Source organism: Fundulus heteroclitus, chromosome 8, assembly GCF_011125445.2.
Source record: "Fundulus heteroclitus isolate FHET01 chromosome 8, MU-UCD_Fhet_4.1, whole genome shotgun sequence".
NCBI classification, from domain to species: Eukaryota; Metazoa; Chordata; class Actinopteri; order Cyprinodontiformes; family Fundulidae; genus Fundulus; species Fundulus heteroclitus.
Window position 1 is genome coordinate 20,985,016 of NC_046368.1, and position 24,084 is coordinate 21,009,099.

At 38.1% G+C, this 24,084-nt stretch overlaps 1 protein-coding gene across 1 annotated transcript; it reads left to right on the forward strand.

The window, feature by feature from the left end:
- Positions 1 to 1,712: 1,712 nt before the first annotated feature.
- On the forward strand, positions 1,713 to 23,847 carry prune2 (prune homolog 2 with BCH domain). Its single transcript, XM_036140339.1, has 11 exons — positions 1,713 to 1,870; positions 7,053 to 7,119; positions 7,208 to 7,408; positions 7,788 to 7,961; positions 10,601 to 10,703; positions 15,192 to 15,323; positions 15,512 to 15,598; positions 21,915 to 22,013; positions 22,120 to 22,158; positions 22,604 to 22,654; positions 22,782 to 23,847. The coding sequence occupies exons 2-11, from the start codon at positions 7,065 to 7,067 to the stop codon at positions 22,813 to 22,815; spliced, it is 975 nt and encodes a 324-aa protein (XP_035996232.1). The 5' UTR covers positions 1,713 to 1,870; positions 7,053 to 7,064; the 3' UTR covers positions 22,816 to 23,847.
- The last annotated feature ends 237 nt before the right edge of the window (positions 23,848 to 24,084 follow it).

Below are 24,084 nucleotides of genomic sequence, written 5' to 3' on the forward strand. Positions count from 1 at the left end.
GAGAATAAATTCAGGAGAATGACGCTAAAGGGATACGAAAATAAACTTGTAATATTACAAAAAATATTACGAATACAAAGTATATTCAGAGATTAAAGTCCCTCTGATACTGTTTAAGTGACTGAGTAACTGCAGATTTGCCACATTTAAGATGGCGGACGCTCTGACGCATCGCAGCATAGGCAGAACCCGCCCAATGACGCGTCTACTCTTATATTATGTCTATGTTTATACCTGCAGGGTTTCACAGGGATTCCAGCTGCAACTCCTCCTTCCTGGGAGCTGTCATGCAAATGGGTTGATACTATGCATTCTGGGATTTGGAGTTTTTACCGGTCTCTTTAGTTCTCTTTGTGTAGTTTAATCCTTGCTCCCTCCCATGGCTGGGCCAGTTATCTGATCTTTTGAAGTTCACTGAAAACAGTGTTTACAAAATCTTGTTGTGATGCTGAACCTCCAAAAAGGTTTATTGAGAAAATGTACATCGAGATGAGCAAAAATAGTCAAACACGCCTTTACATACATTTCAGCTGTGCCACACACACAGAGAACGTCCAGCTTGTCTTAAGGGCAGTCAAAGACGCAGTTTTCTCTAAACATATTGAGTAGGACAGGAATTTTGGAAAACACACACTGATGACGTCAACTCATGCATTATTTATTTATTTATTGTACAGTTTAGATTTTGTCTTTATGAAGTCTACTAAACTGTTGCAATCATTTTAATGCAACATTGGTCAATCAAAAAGAAATCTTACATTAACTTTGCTGGAAATACATTGATAACTTTGTTGCTTGTTAATCCTTTTACTTTAGACCAGCCTTATTTATGGGATCAGATTAGGCAGGTCTAATTAAGGCCACCTGTGGAGCATGTGCAATTCATCATGGCTCACAGTAGGAAGGAAAGGGCAAATCATGCTGCTTTACAAAACTGCCTAATGTTGTATTTTTTGATTAATGATCGTTACCTGTTGCAGTCTCTTGGTTTTTCTTGCCTCTTTACATAGCAGTTTGTGGCATTAAGGAAATCTGTGTGTACATTTTTAGGATGCTTTTCTGTCTTAATGCCCGAAATTGCATGAGAGCTGTAAAGGTACTGATTAACAAAAGGCTGCTTTAAGAACCCTGCACTTCACACTTCTTGGCGTGACGTGCTTATGAACTTTGTACTAAAAAGTCAGCATGAGGATTGAAAGGCGTACCAAAACCGTCGCGTCTACTTGTTACTAAGCAGCGTAAGTGAATGAAATATTTTCTGTTTGTAGAGCAATTGTAAAAGCTGCCTGTGAAATTATGTTTAATTTAATAGATTCATACTTTGTTTTACTTTATGGCTGGAAAGTTCACAGTGGACAAGAAAGACCATGTTACATAACTGTCATCATAGATGGCTCCAGATGCTTCGGATTAATCACTTTTTTTCTTGCAGGATATGCAGCAATATTATCTGCGCAAGACTTTGTGCCAGTATTCTCATTTGTCTATTTTCTACATGTCAGTCCTTGCGGAGGGCTAATAACTTCTAGTTGCTGCACATCTAGGCACACCAGCCCAGACTGAACCATTGCAACGAAACACTGAGCAAACACATCCGATTGTTTTAAAGCTAATTACACACAGACGAGCGCTCCTTGATATACCCCTTCTGTAGCACCGCCTGAGGAAGCCGCTCCGTGAAGAGCTGCCGTAGCAGGTGATGCCCTTATTTGGTGTTGGCCCAGGTCACGTGATTTAAAAATGGTGGAAGCTGTGAGCTGTTTATAAGCTGAGCATCTTCATCGAGAGGCTTGGAGCAGGAAAAAAAAAAAGGCAGCGCATCCATGCTCTGAGACACAGTGGGACAGAGAACCCCCGAGTCCCAGCAGCGGTGAGTAGATGCCTTTTATTCAGTGGACGCGAAAAGAGGAGAATATAGCTGTAGGTTTTGTTTTGTCCCCCCCTCCTCCTCTCTCCTCACTGCCAGTAGACAGGAAGCAAGAGAGAGAGGGAGGGGCTGCTGTCATCAGCAGCAGCTGTGAGCCTGTGCTGTGATGTGGAAGTAGATCTGAAGCAGCATCTTCCAACGAGGATGTCATTTTACAATATTCAGCAAAGTGATGATTTGAATTTAGATTTGGTTGAACGGGTGGTGTGTATTTATCTGCGTGTTAGACACGCCGCGGCGGAAGAAAGCGCGCACCCTCTTCGTTACGGCAGTTGTGTCGACAGTACCGCTTTCACAACAGCGTTCAGCATTTATTTTTTTCCTGTTTCAGCTGCTGATGTAATCACCTCTCCTCGGCTGCCCTGAAAGCCTGTTGAGGAGGAACAAGGAGGGCTCTTTTTTTTTTTTTTTTTTTTTTTTTCATGAGAATGAACGCACGTCACGTGACTCGGCGTGAATTTGCATCTCTACCCAATCTGGGCCCAGGCAAGCGTGCAGCCTTTCGATTTGAATCAGCACTATACAGGCAACAAGGAAGGCAGTAAGCTTTTCAGGATGCAACATGCCCTGAACCAGCCCCCCTACCCCCCACCCCCAAAACACCATGTCAGCCTCCTCCATCCTGACTACAAGGGTTATTCACAGGAGAAACACGACCTTTTAACCCCAATTTTAGTTCTACTTCCTCCATGTTTTGTCTGCTCTAACCTTGTTCTACCTGTTCTGTGTGGAAGTCTAATTTGCTTGACTGCTTTGATTAATGGACAAGATAAGATTGCACGTCTTTCGATAGAGCTGTTGTCTCTCGCTTTATGCTTTGAATCAGTCGTTTTTAAAATGGCAATTTATGGCACCACACTTATAATGATGTTTTATTTATTAAAATAAAACATCCAGCTGTAAATTTTGAACACGTGATTGTTCACAAATGAGCTGGATAACCATAAAGGCCAATATATACCATTTTAATTGACCTGAAAGAAGTTTTATTTATTTATTCTATTCTCAGACCAACAGTTGTATTCACAAGTCACCACAAAATGACATCCGTTCGTGATGTTCAACTTTCTGTAGATGCTTTTTAATAATTTTAATATCACCTAATGAATGAAGTTGATGGTACCACAGATATTGTTGAATTTAGATTTTTACACAATGCAATGTGTAATAAGATGCAAAACCGTTTTCCTCTCTATCTGATGTCAAATCAGACTAAATGTGTCCTATTTTAGGTCAGTTGGGATCACTAAGCCCATTTCTATTTGTCAAATGCAAAAAAAAAAAAAAAAGTTTTAGATACTTTATCTAAACTTATCAATGTCAGAGGTTTAGATACATTTTCGGGTACTTGGTAGAACTGCATCTCTAACTGGATGACTTAGATCAAATGTTTTTGGTTTTCTGTAAGTCTCTCTTTGCTAGAATTTTGTACCATTCCTCCTGTAAGGATTTGCATAACTTGGTCAGATTTGCAAGTCATCTTTCTTGCCCACATCTTTTCAGGTCTGCTCATAATATATGCGACTGAAATCAGGATTTATTCTTGCTGTTCTAAATTATTTTTTGTTGTTTTCGTTGATGTCTTTGTTGTCCTTAAACCATGTTTGGTAATATACTTAATGGCATTCTTCATTTTGGAAGACCCATTCGTACCCAGTCTTTGATCTCCTGCCGGATATCTGGAGATGTTGCTTTGAGATTTCCTTTTTTTTTTTTTTTCTGATAACATCTGTATCACATGATGCTGCCACCTCAGTGCTTCACAGTTGTGATGGTGTTCATAGGCTTGCATGTTGCTTGTTATATTGCTCTCAGAGAAATGGCTTCTTCGTCTCTGAGGGGCCTTGCAGTCTATGTCAGAACAGGACTAATTTTGTTGTAGATGACGCCTTTTTCCTACTAGCTTCAGTCAGCATCCCCACATGATCTTTTGCTTCTGTGCTATCGTTGAAACACACATTTCATAGAAAAACACATTTATCTCAGGGGCACAGAAGCCAGCTCCTTCCGGAACAGTAAGACAGCTGCATATTTAGACAGATAAAGGGGTACCCAAAGATGGACTGGTTGTCAAGAGGCCCACACTTCTTGCTCTTATATGGTTTGTTTTGATTCCATGATGTCACACAAGGGAGCAGTGTGTTTGTGAATTATCAGATGCTTAAAAAGTCAGAATTGTTAAAAGGTAAATTGGTCCTTGGATCACAGCGCAAATAGGCGCACATGTTGATCAATGCATCTCTTTCTCTGCGTGTCTTGGTGCTTTTCCGCACCAGCCTGGAAAGTGAGAACCGCTCTGTGCAGCAATCAAAAGCCAGAGAGGAGATGGAATCACACAAGCAAACTTCTAGATGACTATTTAAGTTACTGAGATCATATACAATACAGAAAATACTTTCTCACCTCCTTTTATCTTGTTTAGAGTGTGTATTATGCATATATTTTTCTGCGACTTTTTCCAATTCTTCCAACATGTTTAAGCCCCTTACACACGTACAACATTGCCCAGTAATTTACTGGGTCAGGGTTATGTGTGATTAAAGCCAGACCTGATTTACCGGGTAAAACGGACCCAGTAAATTACCGGGACCGCTCTGGTGTGAATAAAGCTATTACGTTCCTGGGTAAGTGACACATTTGTATGATTACGTAGGTCATGCTCTAGTTTTCATTTAGCTCTACCCCTGACGTATTCAAGTCCCTTCTCTGACTGAGAAATGTACTAAAATGTACTTCTAGTGTAGTTTTCATAACGCTACTAACCACTGTAAGAACCACCTGCTATTGTAAACAATGAAAATATATCACAATGTTTGCTGCTAGTGGTTTTACACAATGAGCTATGAACAGGCTTCACTTCACTTGTTTAACTTCAAATTAACTTACAAAAGAGTAAAGGATAAAAAAAAAAAAAGTTTACTCTTTACAATATTTTGACAATCATTTCCTTAACATATATTCGGCATTGCACACTATTCTCTTTATGGAAGCCCAAATAGTCCATTGGCAAAAAAAAAATCTATTTTTATTTTTTTCCAAAAATTAAATCTTAATAAATTAGAGATTCAAATTATTCATTTTAAATTGATTTATCGGCCAACCCTACTTAAGACACTGAAGCTTGCTAAAAGTCCTCACTACTCCTAACGTTGTTGCCCTTTGGAGCTCTCGTAAGACCAAGGATGCTTTGTGAATAATTTTTATTTATTTATTTATTTATTTATTTATTTATTTATTTATTTATTTATTTATTCCATCTTACCGAGGTAAGAAAAATCTTAGAATTTGGGAAATACTAAGATGTTTCCTAAAATTATGTCACAAAGAACTACTCTTAGTCTTAGGATTCTTTGTGAATACGGGCACTGCATTTGAAGAGGGATAGAAAAAGCTAATTTTATACAGTGCATGGAAATATCTAGTGTCAATTATGGAACTTCACAATTTTCAACATTACAGTAAAGTCTTTTTATGATTTTTTTTTCTTTTTTTTTATATAAACATTTCTTCATCCAGTCAAAATGTAGTAAACTGGAAATAAGATTATATGCTCCATGAAAAGTGAAATGCAAGCTTTTAAAATATCACCAAAGGAAATGGAAGGGCCTGCGGCTAAGATATACTGAAAAGATAAAAAAAATTAAGATGTCCAGTCTGGTTTACGATGCTTCACAACTTTCGCTGAGGCACAATAGACTGGCTAATGTCATCTATATTATGTAAAATTATATGTATCTACTTGTATCATGTTTCTCTGAGTGACCTGTTAAATAACACAGATCTGAACCACTTTCCTTATAATTTAAAAAGGTCTTGTCCTTTTTTAGAAAGTGTGCTCTCAATGCCAGAGTATTGCAGCTGCATTTAAGTGGCTCCTGGAAACAAAAGTGAATCTAATTTGAATATTGCCATTAAGCAGAATATAATAATTAGTGGTGCGGCAATCAATACACCAGGAATGAAATTAGGCAATTTTCCACTTGATTTGTTCTAAGCAGTGATCATCAAGTCCAATAAAAATAATCAGATCCCCCCCCCCCTCTTGCTAAAAGCATTTATTTTGGTAAGCCAGCACATGGACAAACTGCTTGTTCTTAGATCAACTTTTCATTTTAATTTGTTCAGATAGCAGTTGGATTGATTCATAAATGGTGTGATAGATTCAATACTATTGTTACTGTCAAGCATCCTGCAGGGCATTTTTTTTATTTATTTAATGATAGTTTTCAGATCAGCAATTAAACTGAAGAAATTAAGTTTCAACAAATGAGTTTGGATCAGATAAAGTGCTAAAAAGTAAATTGAAATTGGTAGATCAGACATCAAAGAAGACCACAAATCAGTATCAGCTAGTAAAATCCTGAGGGTTGGATCTGTGAATAATAACTATACACTGTAGCTTGTCTAACATTAAAATAAAATTCAAGTTTAATGATTCAAATAATTAGGTAGCTAACTAAGAGCCCACTGACAATTTAGTGTTATACCCTGTATTTAAATGAAAGCTTTAGAGATGCACCAACCAGGTGTGTAGTTTTTTTTTTTTTAGCAGCTTACACCAAATTCTGGGTTACTTGGAGGTCTCAACTGACAATACTGATTTTTGATCTTGCTTTTCTAAGTCTTGCCAAAAGATTCAGAAAAAAACAAATCCATTAGTGTAATAATTGCATGCTATTGTCACATCTTTGGCTTTAGTTAAAGAGAATGAAGGCAAGGTTTTAAAATATAATATTGATTAAGAAAAACTCATAAGGTAACCGCCAACTTCCTTAAATGTTTAGTAAGTAAAAAATACTAAAGTACTAAAGTCTAAGCCAGTTTATTCATACTGGGCCTATTAACACTAAATTAAAAACAAAAAAGACTCGGGGTATTTAACAGAGAAAGTGAACTGGCCCAGGTCAGGTCTGGATCCCTCACATTGAGTCTAAACTAACTCAATCCAAAATGATGTTTTCCAGTTCATTGTATTCATCAAGTATGTAAAAGTGGTTAAAAATGTCACGTATCGAGATGCGCCATTGGTAAGCCTTTATATGTAGAAGAATTGTGGGCAGCAGATTACAAACTTAGGCATTTTACACCATACATTTCTGTTTAAAGTGTAACTTTTTCATAACAGGTCCCCCTGGGGATGGACCTGGCTTCACACAGTAAAATGACTTCAGAGGGCGATGATGGCAGACCAGGTGAGGGTAAAGAAAACAAAAAATTTTTGCATGCCTACTGTAGTTCAAAAATCAATAATGGCTCCAACACTCTGCCTTTTTATTTTAGTTCCTCCTACATCTTTACCCCTGCAAGGAGGTCCCAGTCAGAGGAAAAAACTCTCTGCCCCTCGGATCAGCTTATCACTTGACCACAGTGAGGATGACTTGGGGGAGACTCCAGACGATCTGGACATTAATGTAGATGAACTTGACACTCCAGATGAGGGAGATTACCTCGACTACACAGACCATGAAATGGACTGGGAAGGTGGGTTAGATTTAAAAAAAAAAAAAGCTTAAACACGCTGGTTTGACGTAATCACAACACTGGATAATTATGAATAAAATAAATAATTTGATAAATCCACAATAAGCTGCAGTATTGTCTAATTTGAACCCCCTTTGTTTTACTATGCAGTTTATGCTGCACTTTAAATCTACATTTCTTTAATTTAAAATCGTCTTTTGAGGTCGAGCTATTGATCTGGAAACCCAACTACGACTAATAAAGATTTCGGGGGGTGTTCCACTTTGGCTGCTTTTAGTTTCAGGGTCTGGCTGGTGTGCATGTTGACCCAATATCACAACATGGGGCACAAATCCCAAAACCATGTTGGATTGATTTATCTGGTCTTCTGACAAACCAGATCCCGGTGCAGCCAGCAGGAGCGGAACAAGTGACTCCTACACCATTCCTACATACAGCGCTGAGGAAGAGCGGCGTGATGTCAAGCTATGGAGGACTGTTGTCATTGGAGAGCAGGAGCACCGCATCAACATGAAAGTTATTGAGCCTTACATGAAAGTAGTCTCTCATGGAGGTGAGGATGTCTTTTTTTTTATTTTTTATTTTTTTTTTTTTAGCAGTTTCTAACCCCACAAAAACAATCAAGAATGATAAACTGCTCTATTAGAGTGACCAATATTAGACACTAAGCACATACACGGTAAACAGAAAGCTCAAATGAACCAGCTGTTATTTGGTTTGTATAATTATTTCAACAATCTAGTGTCATTATTCATTAAACAAAGATGGATCCAAAAAAAAAAAAAAATATATATATATATATAGATATATATATATATATATATATATATATATATATATATATATATATATATATATATTATATCTATATATATATATATATATATATATATATATATATATATATATATAAAGAAAGAAGACTACAATACATTTTCCAGGTAAATCCTATCATGTGAATTTATTTTATGTAAGAACATGAAAGGATTGAAAACTACCAAGCACTCAAACTCACTCTTGGACAGCCCTGGTCGTTGAAGTAAAGTAGACTTTATGATGGGTGATAAGAGTAAGAGAACTAAGTAATTGATACCTAATTGTAGACATTTTTCATTGGCCAGTATATCCGATTACATAATTTTGGAGTTCCCTAAAGATATTATCTCTGGTCACATTATAGTGATGTGCAAAAGTTGCAGAGAAACACACTTTATATTTTCTTTAGCATTAGAAGTGCTGATCTGACCTGACATTCACTCTCTGATCAACACGACTGGGCCCTGATGATAAAATACTCTTTTGTTCTGCAGAGGATGATCCTGTAACCAGACAGTGACCAAATGTAATGCACACGTCTGTGAAGCTGCTATGATGAACTGTTTGAGACGCGTGTGAATACATTTAATGTAATGCTGTGTAAGATGAAAGATTCAAAGGTCTTTTTGTGCATGTTGGTAACCTTGAGTTTCCTTTTCAGTGAGAGAGATACTGACAGACATTTTGATAATTAAATACTTATTCAGCTACTGTATTCTAAGCTTTCTTTAAAACTTCTCTTCAAGATAGCAGTAAGATTTCATGTTTTTTTTTTTTTTAATTTTTGAATCTTTGCTTTAAATAAACAGGTGAGATTAACAATGAGCTATACCTAATTATGTTAGTGAGGTATAACTACTGTCTTTTCTTAACTCATATTTCAATATCAAATATGATCTGAAGGAGACAGACTTTTCTATTTTCAATATAAGTAATTTAACCATAGAAAACTGCTTTTTAAGCAGGAGAACAAATGTAGCATAGACATTTAAGAAAAAAACTTAGAAAAGAAGTAATTTTTTTTTTTATGACATTCAAGGTGATTCAGAACTTTAAGCAAAAAAACATAACAGACCTTGATCTGGTGTGAATTTATCTTTTGAAAGTTTAGAAGAATCTTGATAACTGGAGTGGAAAACTTAATATCTACAGCAGATGAAGAGCATCAGAGAGTCATGTCCTTAAGAGATGGGGGGGAAAAATCCATCAAAGACTTCAAAGAAGACCTGAGAGAGGCATTATCTGTCGGCTGATCCATCTATGTCAAGTTTTTTTGGTTAGAAACCAAGTGATTTATAGATAATTGTTAAGTTGCTACACAAACAAAATCCCTACTCATCTTAAAAGGGTCAGACACAGGAGTGAAGATAATAAAAGTAGGGAGGGGGGGGGGGGACTCTGAAATTCAATAGGACTGTCAAAAAGTGATAAAAAATTACTTAAAAGGATTTGGCACCTCTAAAGCAAAATATGAATTAAAGAGGGTCCATCAACATTTTTTCCCCAGAAGGCTACTACAGCTCTTTGCGAAATATTAATTCCAAAACAAAGAACCACCTAATTGTGAAGTGGGTTTGAAAATAATACATACCTTTTCAACTTTTTATTTTTTCACAGTAATATTCCAAAAGCTTTCAGTTTACCTGAGGGAATGCATTGTGGGACAATGTATTTATTTATTTTTTGGCTTGAACTTAATAATTAAGGGACAATTCTGATGTTAATTCCTCCCAATTTATTTCATTCAGGGGTATTAGAGTGAAAAGGATCTGAGTACACACACACGTCAAGCATTTTGGATCTTTATGTAAACATTTTGGAAACCATTTTTTCATTTTGCAATTTAGTTAGCTTTGTACAAATATGCAAATATATGCACACGTATGCCTACATACATTTATGAAGCCCAATCTATTGATAAATCTGAAACTTGAGAGACATATAGAAATTGTCCTGTGACTCATGGGTTCTTGAGTGTGTGTATACCATTTAAAAATGCAAATGTGACCTTCACCCAAAGCAGACTAAGCTTTTCCCCACTCTGCTCATTGCTGGAGGCTTAAGTGAAACACAGCTGTTCCATGTAAACAGAGATGTCTGTCACTGAGAAGTCAATATCAAAAGCACTGTCATCTGAAGAAAAGCCCTTCTGTCTGTGTGTCACCAAATCTGCTGATAGATGGGCGGGTGAATAAAGAGGAAATTACAATAATCGGAGAAGCATAGTGAGAGGAAATGGGACAAGGAGTCAGACAAAAGAATCCAAGACTGGCAGATAAATAGAACAAAAAGCAGAAAATAAGAGAGCAATCAAGTTTCCCCCAACAAAGGCACGCAAGTTGACTCTTATTACTCTCCTCTTTGTGTTTTGATCAGGTTACTATGGCAACGGAGTGAATGCCATCATAGTCTTTGCTGCATGTTTCCTGCCAGACAGTGCCCGAGAAGACTACCATGAAATAATGGAGAACCTCTTCCTGTGAGTACTCTACGACGGCTGACAAACACTTGGTGCCTCTCATCCACACTGAACTCTTGCAGGAATGATTGTTTTATGTACTATTAACGAGCATTGAATCATCCTTAAAAGTGCCAACAGTTTTCAAATGATATAGATACAAAAAAGTGATTTTTATGCGGGCCCCTTGACTACAATTCAAGACTGATTTGGCCTACTAGCTCAGGTTGTTTATGCAGATGGTGACTTTAGCTTTTGTTATTACGGACTGGTTAAAATCTTAGGTACAACACAAAGTCGTTGTCTTTTAAGGACTATGCTTTTTGTGTTGTTTTTAATCTCATAATAAAAAAGATCACATCTACCCAATGCAATTTTACTCAATGCAGACTTTGAGGCAGCCAAATATGCTTTTAATTGATTCATTAAAATTGCCCAAAAGTGTTTTCAGAGATTAATCCACATCCTGTTCTTGTTGCTGAAAACAGGCTAGAGAAAGATTCAATCAAGCCCAAAGGAATTTGCAAACTGGATGTTAAAAAGGGTTTTTCACATTTGCTGTATTAAAAGATGAAGTTTTTGATTCACATATCCCTTTCCCACAGAAAATCGGACAATATTTTTTAATCACAATATTTCATACTCATATTTTGTGGAGCAGGTGAAACAGCCCCAATTAATTAGTTTTATTTTATTTTTTTTAGCCCGCAAGTACTTTTGACTTGACAGTTGTGGCCTATGTGACGAAAAGTTTGAACACCCGGTTGAAGGGGGGGGAATCACTTCCTGTTGAGTTGGTGAAAGGAAACACAAAAGCCCGTAAGATAAAAATAAAAAATCCTAAATTCTTTAGATGACTATTACCGTAACAATAGCTGTTGGTTCTGGTTCAGCTAGCTGAATGTCATGTGTATTCTTACTTTGGACTATGAACAACGTAGAAAGGTTGAGGCGAGAGAACAGAAATTGAGTTGAACAAAGCAAACTGTATGATGCTAACAAAAACATTTATTACAACGGAATCTCACCAGGGTAATCGTTTCTGGTTCTGACTCGGCAGGCGAGACTTCCTTCTCTAATTTAGCCCACTCATGCCCAAAGGGAACCAGTTTTTTTATATTGAGTTGTTGTGCTTCAGCTGCCTTTTTAAGATCCTACTAGATTTTCAATACAGTTCTACGATCCAGTATCTTTCTGGATATCTTCTGAGGCTAATCCAAGGTGGACTTTAAGAGAGGCTTGAGGTCATTAACCCATTTGAAGATCCAATGATGCCCAAGCTTCATCTTTCTCACTGATGACACAAAGTTTTCTCCCTGTATTCCCTGATGTTTTATTGACTCCATCTTGCTCTCCACATGCTGATTTCTACAGATCACCAATACCAGAGGAAGCAAACCAGCCCCAGTGAATCACTGAGCCATGCTTCATTGTGTCCTTCCCATTGTGTGTGTGTGTGTGTCTTTCTTGCTCCTGTCGTCACATCACTGATCTATGGGCAAGCTTCACAGAACAAAATCTGAAAAACCTCGTTGGCTTACTAATATGGCTGTGAGCAAGTTGGGGTTGACCTTTCTTGTGCTTTTGGCTCAGATTACATCTTGGAGTTCAGGCGTGGACCGCTTCAGGGTTTAGCTTGTGCCTTACTCTGGGAGCTGAAGCTTGCTGCCAACAAGTTTTGCTGCAGGACTTCTGCAGTGAGTTTGGGGCTTTTACTACTTGTCTTCTATAGAATCTTTTGGCAGCCATTGACGGCTTCCTTTTTTTTTACCATGTGGTTGCAGCCACTGTTCTTATGACTTTAAAACCATGCTTGAATCTCTGTCTCTATAATCATTAATGGGCATTGCTAAGACCAAGTATGATTTGCAAAAAAATTCAGGGAGCTGAATGCTTGGGGTTAGACTGCTGACATTATTAAAACAAAGAGCAAGCCTTGAATTTGAATAAAATCTTTCTAATTTAGTTTTATGTACTTATCTAAATCAATATTGAGTGATTTGTTTATTGCAAACACCTAAACAAACATAAGTTGCAGTGGGGGTAGAATCAACCCGGCGGGTTGCCAGTGTAAACACCCGCTCTGATCGTCTCAGTCGCCGTGTCCTTGGGCAAGAGACTTCACCTGCTTTACCTGCTGGCGGTGGTCAGATCGCCTGGTGGTGCCGAAGTCTGACTTTGGAAATTTAAGGGTTCCCATCCTTATGCATGCAGAATGTTGTGAAAACTGCTAAAAAAAATAAAAAATTATATGCATATTTGAGTTGTATTTTAATAAATCAGCCTCACCTACTGAACGGTACAACCTCAGCGATCTTAATCTTTTGCCAATAGTATTTAACCACACAATATGCTGACAAACGCATTATCTACTCATTTAAACAGTAGCCTGTCTGGTTCTGACAATGGTTTCCAAATCCTATAGATTTTCTGACTTGCAATTGAAACATGGTTTCATATGAATGGAGCACATATTGATTCACATGGAAAAAAACAAAAAGTCTTATTCTAGAAGACATTTGCAAACAAAACCCAACCAAGATTAAACATGCATCAATTCATAAATGAAAAAATGAGAGTTGAAGGTGTTGGATGATGAACCGTGCTAAGCAAATGCTAAATGATGTTCCTATGTGAGGCTGCATCAATGGCCTTGTTGTTAATAAAGTAACATCAGTGAATCACAGAGAGGGCAAAAAAAAACCTCTGAATGAAGTAACAGAAATAAAGTTTTCTTGCTGAGACTTGCTGGGTTTTGTGGCTCCACCGTTGTTCCAGCTGGACTGCTTTTCATGCCTCCACTGTGTGGTTTAGATCCCACAGGCTGCTCTGTGACAGATATTCAGAAAGCTGGCATGTTTCGAGAGTTTTGGACAAAAATGAGAGAAGGAGGGGGTGAGGAAAGTAGAGTCTGCAGTTTTGGATGCCAGATGGCTTAAAGTCTGATACCTTGTGAGGAGCAGTTACTGTAGCTTTGTGGAGATGATCTAAGTAGTCACAAAATCAAGTCACTCTGCAGTGTTGGACAGGAAGGGTGTCGAGTAGGACTGAGACCAAAGTCCGAGAAGTTGAAGGAGTTGCTGAGGAAACCCGCTGACGACATTTCCAACTTTATTTTCAAAGGCAGCGGCTCATTTCCCTGCTGACTTGAGAGAACAGAGGAGGTGGACGCAGAAACGAGGACAGAATGTGATAACGCTTCTTTATTAATTTGAGTGTGGGATTTGATTTCAGGGAAGCAACTTTACGATTGAGTGTCTGAGATTGATGTGAGAAAGATGAAGAAATGCAAAACAGCTTATGAAGCAACACTTGTACAATTTTTCTCGTCTCTTCTGACATCAGAGGAGAGAAATTTCAACATCCTGCTGGTTGAGGTTTTCAGATGTACTGTAAGACTTGTCTCCCATTTCTTCATATATTTGCTTTAAAGTTCAAGACAACATTTGATTTCTGTTTTTTTTTTTTTTTATTCTTTTCACATGCAACACGCATACATAACAGCATGCTAAATGTAATTGTTTTGTTCTTTCTCAATTTAAAAAAAAAATATCAAAAGGAATTGACCACTTTGACTACATATGAGATACAAATTTTGCAACACTTGTTGGTGTACTTATCCCCATCTTTGAATGCCATTTTTAAAACATTTGGACAGATGTGGTCCATTGGTGAGGAGTGGGAGTATTTATATAGCATTCAGGGATTACCTTTTGTTTTTTTCACAAATTAAGTGATATCACCAATTACAAACAGGGTTCTGCAGAATTTGTACTCAATGTAGAATAATTCAGTAATTTTTTAGGCTTGTCTAAATCAAAAGAGGTCATAGTTTTAAGAAAAACTAAAATTTGAATAATTTAGCTAAACTAATACTTGCTGTGCCCTTACAAATGGAATAGTTTCACACAAAACTGTCAGTCACTTTTCAGTGTAGAATAATCGGGTTCAGGTTTGAAAGCTTTTGAAATGCAGTCGACTGTTTTTAACCCAGCGAAATATCCCTTTACCTTACCTCCATATAGAAATGTATGCATCAGACACCTAGGTCATTAGACAGCCACATTTTCTTATGGTGACAGGCAGAAAGTATAGGCTGGCCACTGAAATAATTGATGGAAAACCTGTTTGAGCTAACTTGCCCCTGCTGCTCCCTATCAGGACGCTGCCTTGGTTAGTATGGTTGCCTGACACTTTTAGTCAGTGCACCTCTAAATTCAGCATGTTACTGAAGACTGTAGAATGGAAATATAATGGATATGAAATCTATATGTTAACATATAAACTACAATCTTAGCCTTTTGTGTATCTTATTTTGCAAGAAGTGTTTGCTCTGACGGTAGGCATTGCGTGAGTTATGATGGCCTGCCTCACTTTAATCCACAAAATGTTTGTGACCCTAAAACAAATCATTGGATTGTTTTACAATCATGGTAGGTATCCAGACATAAAATGTAACTGTGTGTGTGTGTGTGTGTGTGTGTGTGTGTGTGTGTGTGTGTGTTCCAGCTATGTGATCAGCACCCTGGAGCTCATGGTGGCAGAGGACTACATGATCGTTTATCTGAACGGAGCCACGCCCCACAGAAGAATGCCTGGTCTTGGTTGGCTCAAAAAGTGCTATCAGATGATTGACAGAAGGTTCGTTCTTGTTATCGTCCTTCTGAAATCTGGCTCCAGTCAGATTTTACTTTGTTTTTTGAGAGACATAGCATTGGGATTACATTACTGTATGAACTGTACTGTTTGCTTCACATAGACTTAAGAAATTAGGGTTCAAATCCACACCTTAATTACCTTGCCTAACATGTGATGCACTTTGTGTTTAGGCTCAGGAAGAATTTGAAATCCTTCATTATCGTCCATCCATCATGGTTTATCAGGACTGTTCTAGCCATTACCAAGCCCTTCATCAGGTAAAATATCTAAACGTACAAATTAACCAGACTGCTCGTGGGTCAATCTTAGCATAAAACAGTAAATAACTATGCATGTTGCCCCAACAAAGCTGTTAAAAAAATGAGTGCCAGATCTTATGAACTGTGGTATTGTTTTAAAATGATTATACTAGCAGCAAGATTTATCTGTTGCACTTTCATTTAAAAACAACAAAAAAACAAACAAGCACAAAACTCAGTGTCAATCTTGATAATTGGAGACTCGGACTGATTGTAAAACGTAGGATTTTTACTTTGGTTAGTCTGAACTCTGACAACTTTTAATCATACAATTCAAAATGTTTGGTACAACACAAAGCATTTGTGTTTTAGTAACCACACTTTTTACATTTTCTCTAATCTCATAGTAAATAGGATCCAAGGATTTTCTTTTTTTTTTTTTTTTTTTTTTTAGCACCAAAATCTGCTTTGAGCACATTTATTAAAATGAAGCGTTTTCAAAGAAATGTTGACCCAAATCCTGTTCTTATGTTGCTGGACTAAAAGGAATTCATCTTTTTTTCCATCAAGCCCAAAACAATTTCCAAATTGGGAGATCATCTTTTAATAAGGCAAATGACCTAGTTTATTTGGCAAATTAAATTGTTTATTTCAAATGATCATACTTTGTAGGGCAAAATATGATAATTTTGATCATCATCGAATTACAACATAATCATTTGTATTAATTTTTTGGCCCTCCAGTGCTTTTAACTTTACAAGTCTGGCCCGTGTGCAGAAAAATTTGGACACGCCTGATCTAGATCATACCAGCAGAAGTTGCATTTGATCAGCAAAATGATGCCACAAACTTTGTTTGTTACCAAACACATAATGGGTGCACAAGTTGCTATTCTGCTACACCCATCAGTCTGAGGGTGTAGCAGAGTGGTGTGGAAAGCAAATACATTTTTCTGAATTTTGGCCTTTCATATACACCAACACTCCATTTTACATAACTAAAAATTATTATTTCTGAAAACCTGGGCCAAAGTGGAGATTTTTGAAAACTATGTTTTCGAGCATGTACATGACAAAAACGGAGTTCTAGGGTCCGGTGCATCCCACTCTGTGAAAAATAATGCAGCGCTGACTTCACATGTGCAACGATTGTTATAGAGCTGGCCATGCAGCGCTATCAGGGAAGGGCTGATTTTATGTTTGTATTGTTATATTGTTTACAGCAGGGGTCACCAACCTTTCTGAAACTTAGAGCTACTTCATCGGTACTGTGTCATACAAAGGGCTACATGTACTGACCTTTGAATTACAAGAGTCCAAGCTCACCTTAACTTCATGTAATATAAATGTTTTTAATGCTTTTGTCATTTTTTTTTATCTATATAAATACAAGTATGATTTTAAAAAGGAAGAGCGACTGAGTAAAATGGCATTTTAAATGCAGATCAGGCTTGTGGGCACCACATAGTCTTTGGGGTACCATGTTGGTGACCCCTGGTTTACAGTATGTGTCTAATCAATGTTAAACTGGAGAAATTGGCTGCTACAAAATCAACAGCATCTCCGATTGTTTATTTCCAACTGATGTTACCCCAGCAACCAAAGATTGTGGGCACAGTAGTGACCGACCAGATCCGAGGATGAAGGCCGGAGTATATTTTTCAGGAACCACCGACAGGGAGAGCAAGCAGCCAGATCTCCCTAGGAGCAAAGCAGACTTGAGCAGCACGCAGATACTGGAATCAAACATCAGTCTGGCTGAACATGAGCGTAGACACAGAGTTCAGCTGGCTGAGCACACAGGAACTGGTAGAATACACGGCAGCAGTGCACATGAGAAAAGACGTTCTGGCTGGGAGTGTTGAGTGAGGCAGGTATATAAAGACTGGGAAACGGGTGGAATGACTTGGAGGTAATTAGTGACAGCAGGTGGAGCTGATCAGGTGCTGAGTAGGGGCTGGGAGGTGGCTGAGCAGATTGGATAGTGACTGATGGCTGGTGGCTTAAAGAGGAGCGAAGAGTGGAAAATCAGTCCAGAAAGTCCAAACACAAAACCTAAATCATGAAACATTCATATGTCTGTCTGTTAAAGAGCGTACATTTATGAAATACATTGTTTAAACCACATATTTCAACAAACACTTTTTATGTGAGACAGCATCCTGTATCATAACCACATTTCTGCCGATCTGTGACAAACCAAACCATGTGAACAATGGGTCAAACTTCAGGGAGTATTACAACTATTCTACAAAATATGGAAACTTATACATGTACAGCGCTGAAGGTTATATATTGTAACAGTAGACGGTCTACTGTAGACCTATAAATCAAATGTTTTAACCACCCATTTATCAATTTATCTACTGTGCAATGTCTGTGAACAACTGAAGTTTTTTATCAACCGCACTAAAACATTTGCACGTGACAAAAAAGAAGCACTTCTCTAAACAAATAAACCAGATGTGCTTCTTCTGGTGGCATTGGATCCAACAAACTCCTGTCAGATCACGTTTATGTCCAGCTTCACTTTATGGACATCCCAGGCAACTACATTGTAAAGTGTTTGTTTGGTCACCGTAGCCTACAGCCATGTCTTTAACTGATTCAGGGAACTAAAACTCCTCTCAGCTTCACATGAAGACACAGGCTCCACCATCAAAGTCCCGATGAGAACCTCAACCTGACTGAACAAGCCCTTCACCTCCACTGGAAGTCCCCTGAGAACCTCTGCTGCCTCCACACTAACATGGGTATTTGCTGTGAAGGAGGGGAGACTTCACACAGAGAGATTGCTCTGTTCAGCTCAGTCCTGATCTAATGAAGCAGGTCACTCTCTACCTTTTTAATCTTTAGACTTCCTGGTCAACGTTCACCAAACTGAACCTCCATGTAGCCAGTACTTTGAAGAACTCTGCCCTGTAGTGATCCACAGCTTTCTTCACAAATTCAATTTATAATCAAATATAAGTTATTTTTAACCAAAGGGAAGAACAATGTTTTGTATCAAGTTTTTTTTTACCAATAGAAACTATAAAATCTTTGACATTAAAAGAAATTAGAGATGTGTCAAACCAAACTTTTGAGTCATATGACAACTAGTAGCAAGATTTTACCAATCAAAAGATAATCAAATCTTTGACTTCAAACTTAAATTAAGAAAACTTAATCTGAATCTCTAAGAACAAATCTAGAATGTCAGTAAATATATAAATTAGGCTTCTATCTGACATTACCACTTTGAAAAATTTGTCCTCTATATTTCCTCACCTCCTTTCCCTAATTTATTTTTCCTCTCAGTGCAGTGTGACGTCTCTTTTCTCTCCTGTCTTCCTCTGTTTTCCCTCCTCGCTCTCATCTGTCCTGTCACTGCTGCAACTGTATAGCTACATGTTTGAGCTTCTTACCCATCAAAATCTAGGCTATTTGCTTAACTAGCAAGCTGATTTAAAAAAAAAAAAAAGGCTGAATTTGCACAAAGTGGGAGATATATCACTTTTTGCTTGTTGAACAAGTGGTTTGAGAGCTACGTCACTCTCATTGATGAGGAGTCATTTATCAGCCTCTAAAACACGGAGCTGACAAAAGATTAGCTGCCGGTAGTTCTGGCCCTTGGAAACGGCATGTGGAGCAGACCACTTTGTGGGGCAGGGGTTTCATGATCTTTTAGTAATTAGGAAACTCATCTTACATCTATAATGCGGATCTTTTGAGTTGGAATTTTAACACTGCAACAGTAGTATTTTAAAAAATATGTATTTGTGTCTACAATAATTTTTAAAACAATTTTTTTTTGAAGGAGGTATCTTTATGGAAGAGGGGCGTCCCCCTCCCCCCCAGGATTTCCGTCTATGCACAGCACCCTGAACTAATGATAAAATAAGATGTAGCCTCTCTCTCCACCACTTCTCTCTGCCTGCACAGGTATTTCGCATTTTCACGCTGAGTGTTCTTTAGTCAGAGGTGCGGGCAGCCCCCACATGCTTCGTTTCTCCTCCGAGAAAGGCAGACAGCAGCTCTGACTCTCCTGCATACGATGGATGGATCAGAAGCTGTGAAGAAATGTTTGAACCAAACACTCTTAAGAGACAAAACTTAACAGCTTTCATTGAGTGTAAATTAAAGAGCCTCTGTAAATCCGCAGATCCGATACAGCGCGTCTTCGTATAGAGAGCTAAGGTGTCCCTTTTCCTTTAGGCGTCTTTCATGTTTTGAAAAGGTAAAATTAGATTTCGGTTTGACCCAGTCCGTTCATAGTGGTCCTTTTAATATTAATGTTGTTTTTCCCTGGACATCCTCAGAGAAAATCTTCTCATTTCTCTTAGCCAATCAGGCAGTCACTAAAAAGCAGTGTGTTCATGTCGAACCTCCGTTCGAGTCAACTCGGTTTTCAATTCAATTAAATTGTATGTGTATATAGAGGCAATTCACAACATATGTCATCTCAAGGCACTTTACAAAGTCAAATTCAATCAAATCATACAGACAGATTGGTCAAAAGGTTTCCTAGCTAAGGAAACCCAACAGATTGCATCAAATCTTGACAAGCAACATTCACTCCTCCAGAAAGGCCACAGTGGACAGTCGTCTGCATTGTCCATGGCTTTGCAGCAATCCTTCATACTGAGCATGCATAAAGCGACAGTGGAGAGGAAGACTCCCCTTTTTAACAGGAAGGAAAATCTCCAACACATTTATCCAGGAATACTTTCTATGTTATATGGTAATGGCAGATCATCTGCCTCCCCTGGATGGTATTATAGTTAACAGTACACCAGACCAGATGTATAAACAGAAAAAAGACAGAGAACAAAAAGTTAACAGTTTTAAATAACAACAAACAATGCATCATTGGGGAATAGTAGGATAACTCAGTTGTGAGAAAAATAGACCCTGATGTCCTCCAGTAGCCTAAGCCTATAGCAGCATAACTATAGAGGTAGCTCAGAGTAACATGAGCCACTCTAACTATAAGCTTTCTCAAAAAGGAAAGTTTTAAGATTAGTCTTAAAAGTAGACAGGGTGTCTGCCTCACGGACCAAAACTGGGAGTTGGTTCCACAGGAGAGGAGCCTGATAGCTAAAGGATCTGCCTCCCATTCTACTTTTAGAGACTCTAGGAACCACCAGCAGACCTGCAGTCTGAGAGCGAAGTGCTCTGTTAGGAACGTACGGGGTAATCAGAGCTCTGATATATGATGGAGCTTGATTATTAAGGCCTTTATACATTAGAAGCAGAATTTTGTTTTCTATTCTTGATTTAACAGGAAGCCAGTGAAGGGAAGCTAAAATTGGAGAAATATGATTCTTTTTTTAATTTTCATCAGAACTCCTGCAGCAGCATTTTGGATCAGTTGAATTTGAACTGCATTTTGTGGACTTCCTGATAATAAAGAATTACAATAGTTCAGCATTAAAGTAAAAAATGCATGGACTAGTTTTTCAGCATCACCCCGGGACAAAATATTTCTAATTTTGGAAATATTATGGAGGTGAAAAAAGGAAACTCTACCAAGACATGTCATATAAATCCCATATTAAACAGGTTTCTAAAGAAAATAATACCAATGTTTTTTACTTTATTACCAGACAAAATGTAATCCCATCCATATTAAGTAATTAAGAAGTTTATTTTTTGAGGACTCTGGTCCAAAGATTACAACTTCTGTCTTGTCAGAATTTAAAAGCTGGAAATTTAAAGTCATCCAGGATTTGATGTCATCATGACTTGCCTGTAGTCGAAGTGATTGATTGGGTTCATCCGGATTTATGGATGAATATAGTTGAGTGTCATCAGCATAACAGTGGAAATTAATCCCATGCTGTCTGATAATTTTACCAATTGGAAGTATATCGAGAGAAACCCGGGCTGGCCCTGAAAAAAGCTGCTGAAATGCTTGCAAGCGGGCGGAGCAAACCGAGGTGGTGGAAACGGGGCTATATTCACTGGTCAGAACTGGCTTCTCAAAATCTGAACTATAGCTTTAAGAGTAGACGGCAACTGTTCCTTCCCAGTGTTGGGATTATGACAAATTAATTTTTCCTCACTTCTAATAAACACTGTCGTAAGGCATAGGTAGTTGTTTATTTATTGGCCATGGAAGATATTATTATAGCAACAAGGTAAGCTATAGTTTTATATTAATGTTTATGCAGTCTTTTTTTATAACCATTATTTCTTTTGATGGACAATATGCAAACCTTAAATGACATCATCAATCCAATAAAGTGAGGGGTTTATGTTATTTGGTCATGCAGAGTGGAATTGCTTTTCATATAAAACATGCATTTTATCGTGTCACTCTGTAAATGTGCACATCTTTCTCCTGCTTCAGCGCCAAGTTCAGCAGCAAGATCAAGTATGTGAACAGTTTAGATGAACTGCAGGAACTAATCCCAATGGACAGCATCCAGATCCCAGAGTGCATCATTAAGTGAGTCCCTCTTAGCCCCTGAGCGCTACACCAGTCACAATCACAGCAAACCTGATTTGCGCTAATGGCTTCTTATCCATCTTTCTATTTGAACTTCCACCTCTAGACTTGACAAGGAGCTGAAGGAAGCGGCGGAAAACTCAAAGTAAGCGTTGGCTGTCGTGCATCTCATAACCCTCCTCTGTGGAGGCAGTGGCCCCTGCCTCGGTTTTCATCCTTGGCTGGAGTGGTGCATTTATCACATTGGAGCCTCCTCCTGGATGAGGACCAGTTTTATTTTTTTTTATAATGTTTTGGCTGTGTTTACAGTTGCACTGGAACGACAGAAAAGAGTTTCTAAAGATGCCAAATGCTTTGCTTTCATCTAATTTATCATTTACAGTAAAATAAATGAGCCCCTCTTTATTTGCCTACAGATTTATAACACAATAACTGTATAACCAAAAGATGCAGACGTCACACACTAATCACTCGCTGCCTAATTGTGCTGCAAATCATAAATTGCACAAGCCTTTAGATTCCCTGCATGGAAGCATATTACAACAGTAAATTGTCCTCTAACAATGCCTCCATTTGTTTCTTCTGTCAAGAATAAATAGCTTCCTGCAGGGGACTGAGCTGACAGCAGCCAGCAGAACAGAGTAAGTCCTCAAAGATGGTAAAGTTCACATATAGAAGACAAATAGCCCGACGTCCACAGTGTGTCACACGCACATAAACACACCAATCCTAAATGGTCCACTTTGTTTTTCGTCTTCCTCTTCGCAGCGGACAAGACCAAGCCGGTGCCAGCAGCTCGTAAAGCAGAGCATCCTGAATTGATGGGACACCTCAATAGTAACTGCGACGCACGGGTCAAGCTGAAAGTGCTGCTTTTGTGTGAGTGTGTGTGTGTGTGTGTGTGTGTCTGTGGCAGTGTTTTACTTTTAGACACTGGGGTTTAATTTCAACACAACCTACTGTAGTATCTGTTGTAACTCTGATGAATTTTAACCGTAGCATCTGCTGTGCTGTACACCCTGCAGCCGAGACAACCTGTAGTCAAGCGTGCGATGCTTGCAAGCATCAGCAGAGTAGCGTTGATATTCACTTTACGGTAAAAAACAAGAAAATAAATGCGACCACACACACAACAGAAAGCGCACCTCAAGGATTTCATTTTTTAGAGACTGTATTTTATTTAGGTGCATGAAAAAGCAGCACAGCAATAATGCCACACCTTTTTTTTGTGGTTCCTCAGTTCCTCAGAGGGTGAGGCAACTTTTTGTGTCAGCCGTTTTACATGAAAAAAGACCAGGGGACGCCCGCCAGGAAAAAAAAACAACAACAACCTTGTGCCATAGTTTATGACACAACTTGCAGTCGAGTAACCTAATCTTGTGTCTTGTCTTGAAGTATGGGATAACCGTGTATACATTTATATAGATATTTAAACCTTATAGTGTCAATCTACGAGCCGAGCAGGGGTAAGTGAGATAGATATAAAATTAAGCTGTCATTGCAGTGTGGCAGCACATATTTCAAGCCTTGTTTTGCAAAAATGTGTGTATGTGTTATGGGTGGGTGAAATAAACTGGGAATCTTCCCTTTAGCCACTGCTGGATCCATAGACAAAACCTCAAAATTACCTTAATGATGGGATGTGAGTAAAGCACAATGTCTCATCAGTGTGTGTTCACATGCATGTGTGTATTTGTACATCAGTGCATGGTCCCCACATCACATAACTAATGGTCCGAACTTATGTGTCTTAATGACTGTGTGTGTGAAAAAAAAAAAACGATAACATTGAGAACTGCTGTCTATTGATTCAATAAAAGTGATTTAAAGCTTGGACGCTGTTTTCGGCATTGTCTGATTTGTGAGTTAAAATGTAATTATGTTGAAATCTTCTTAGGTCCTTTTTAGAAGCTTTGCATTTATTCAACCAGCGTGATGAATTTCCAAATTCAAATTTTAATGGCAAACCAATAACATACAGTACAAGATGGAAAACAAGAAATCTAAATGAACAACACTACAAATAACAGCGATTGGGGGGGGGGTAAACATCCATGATGCATCCATAAAT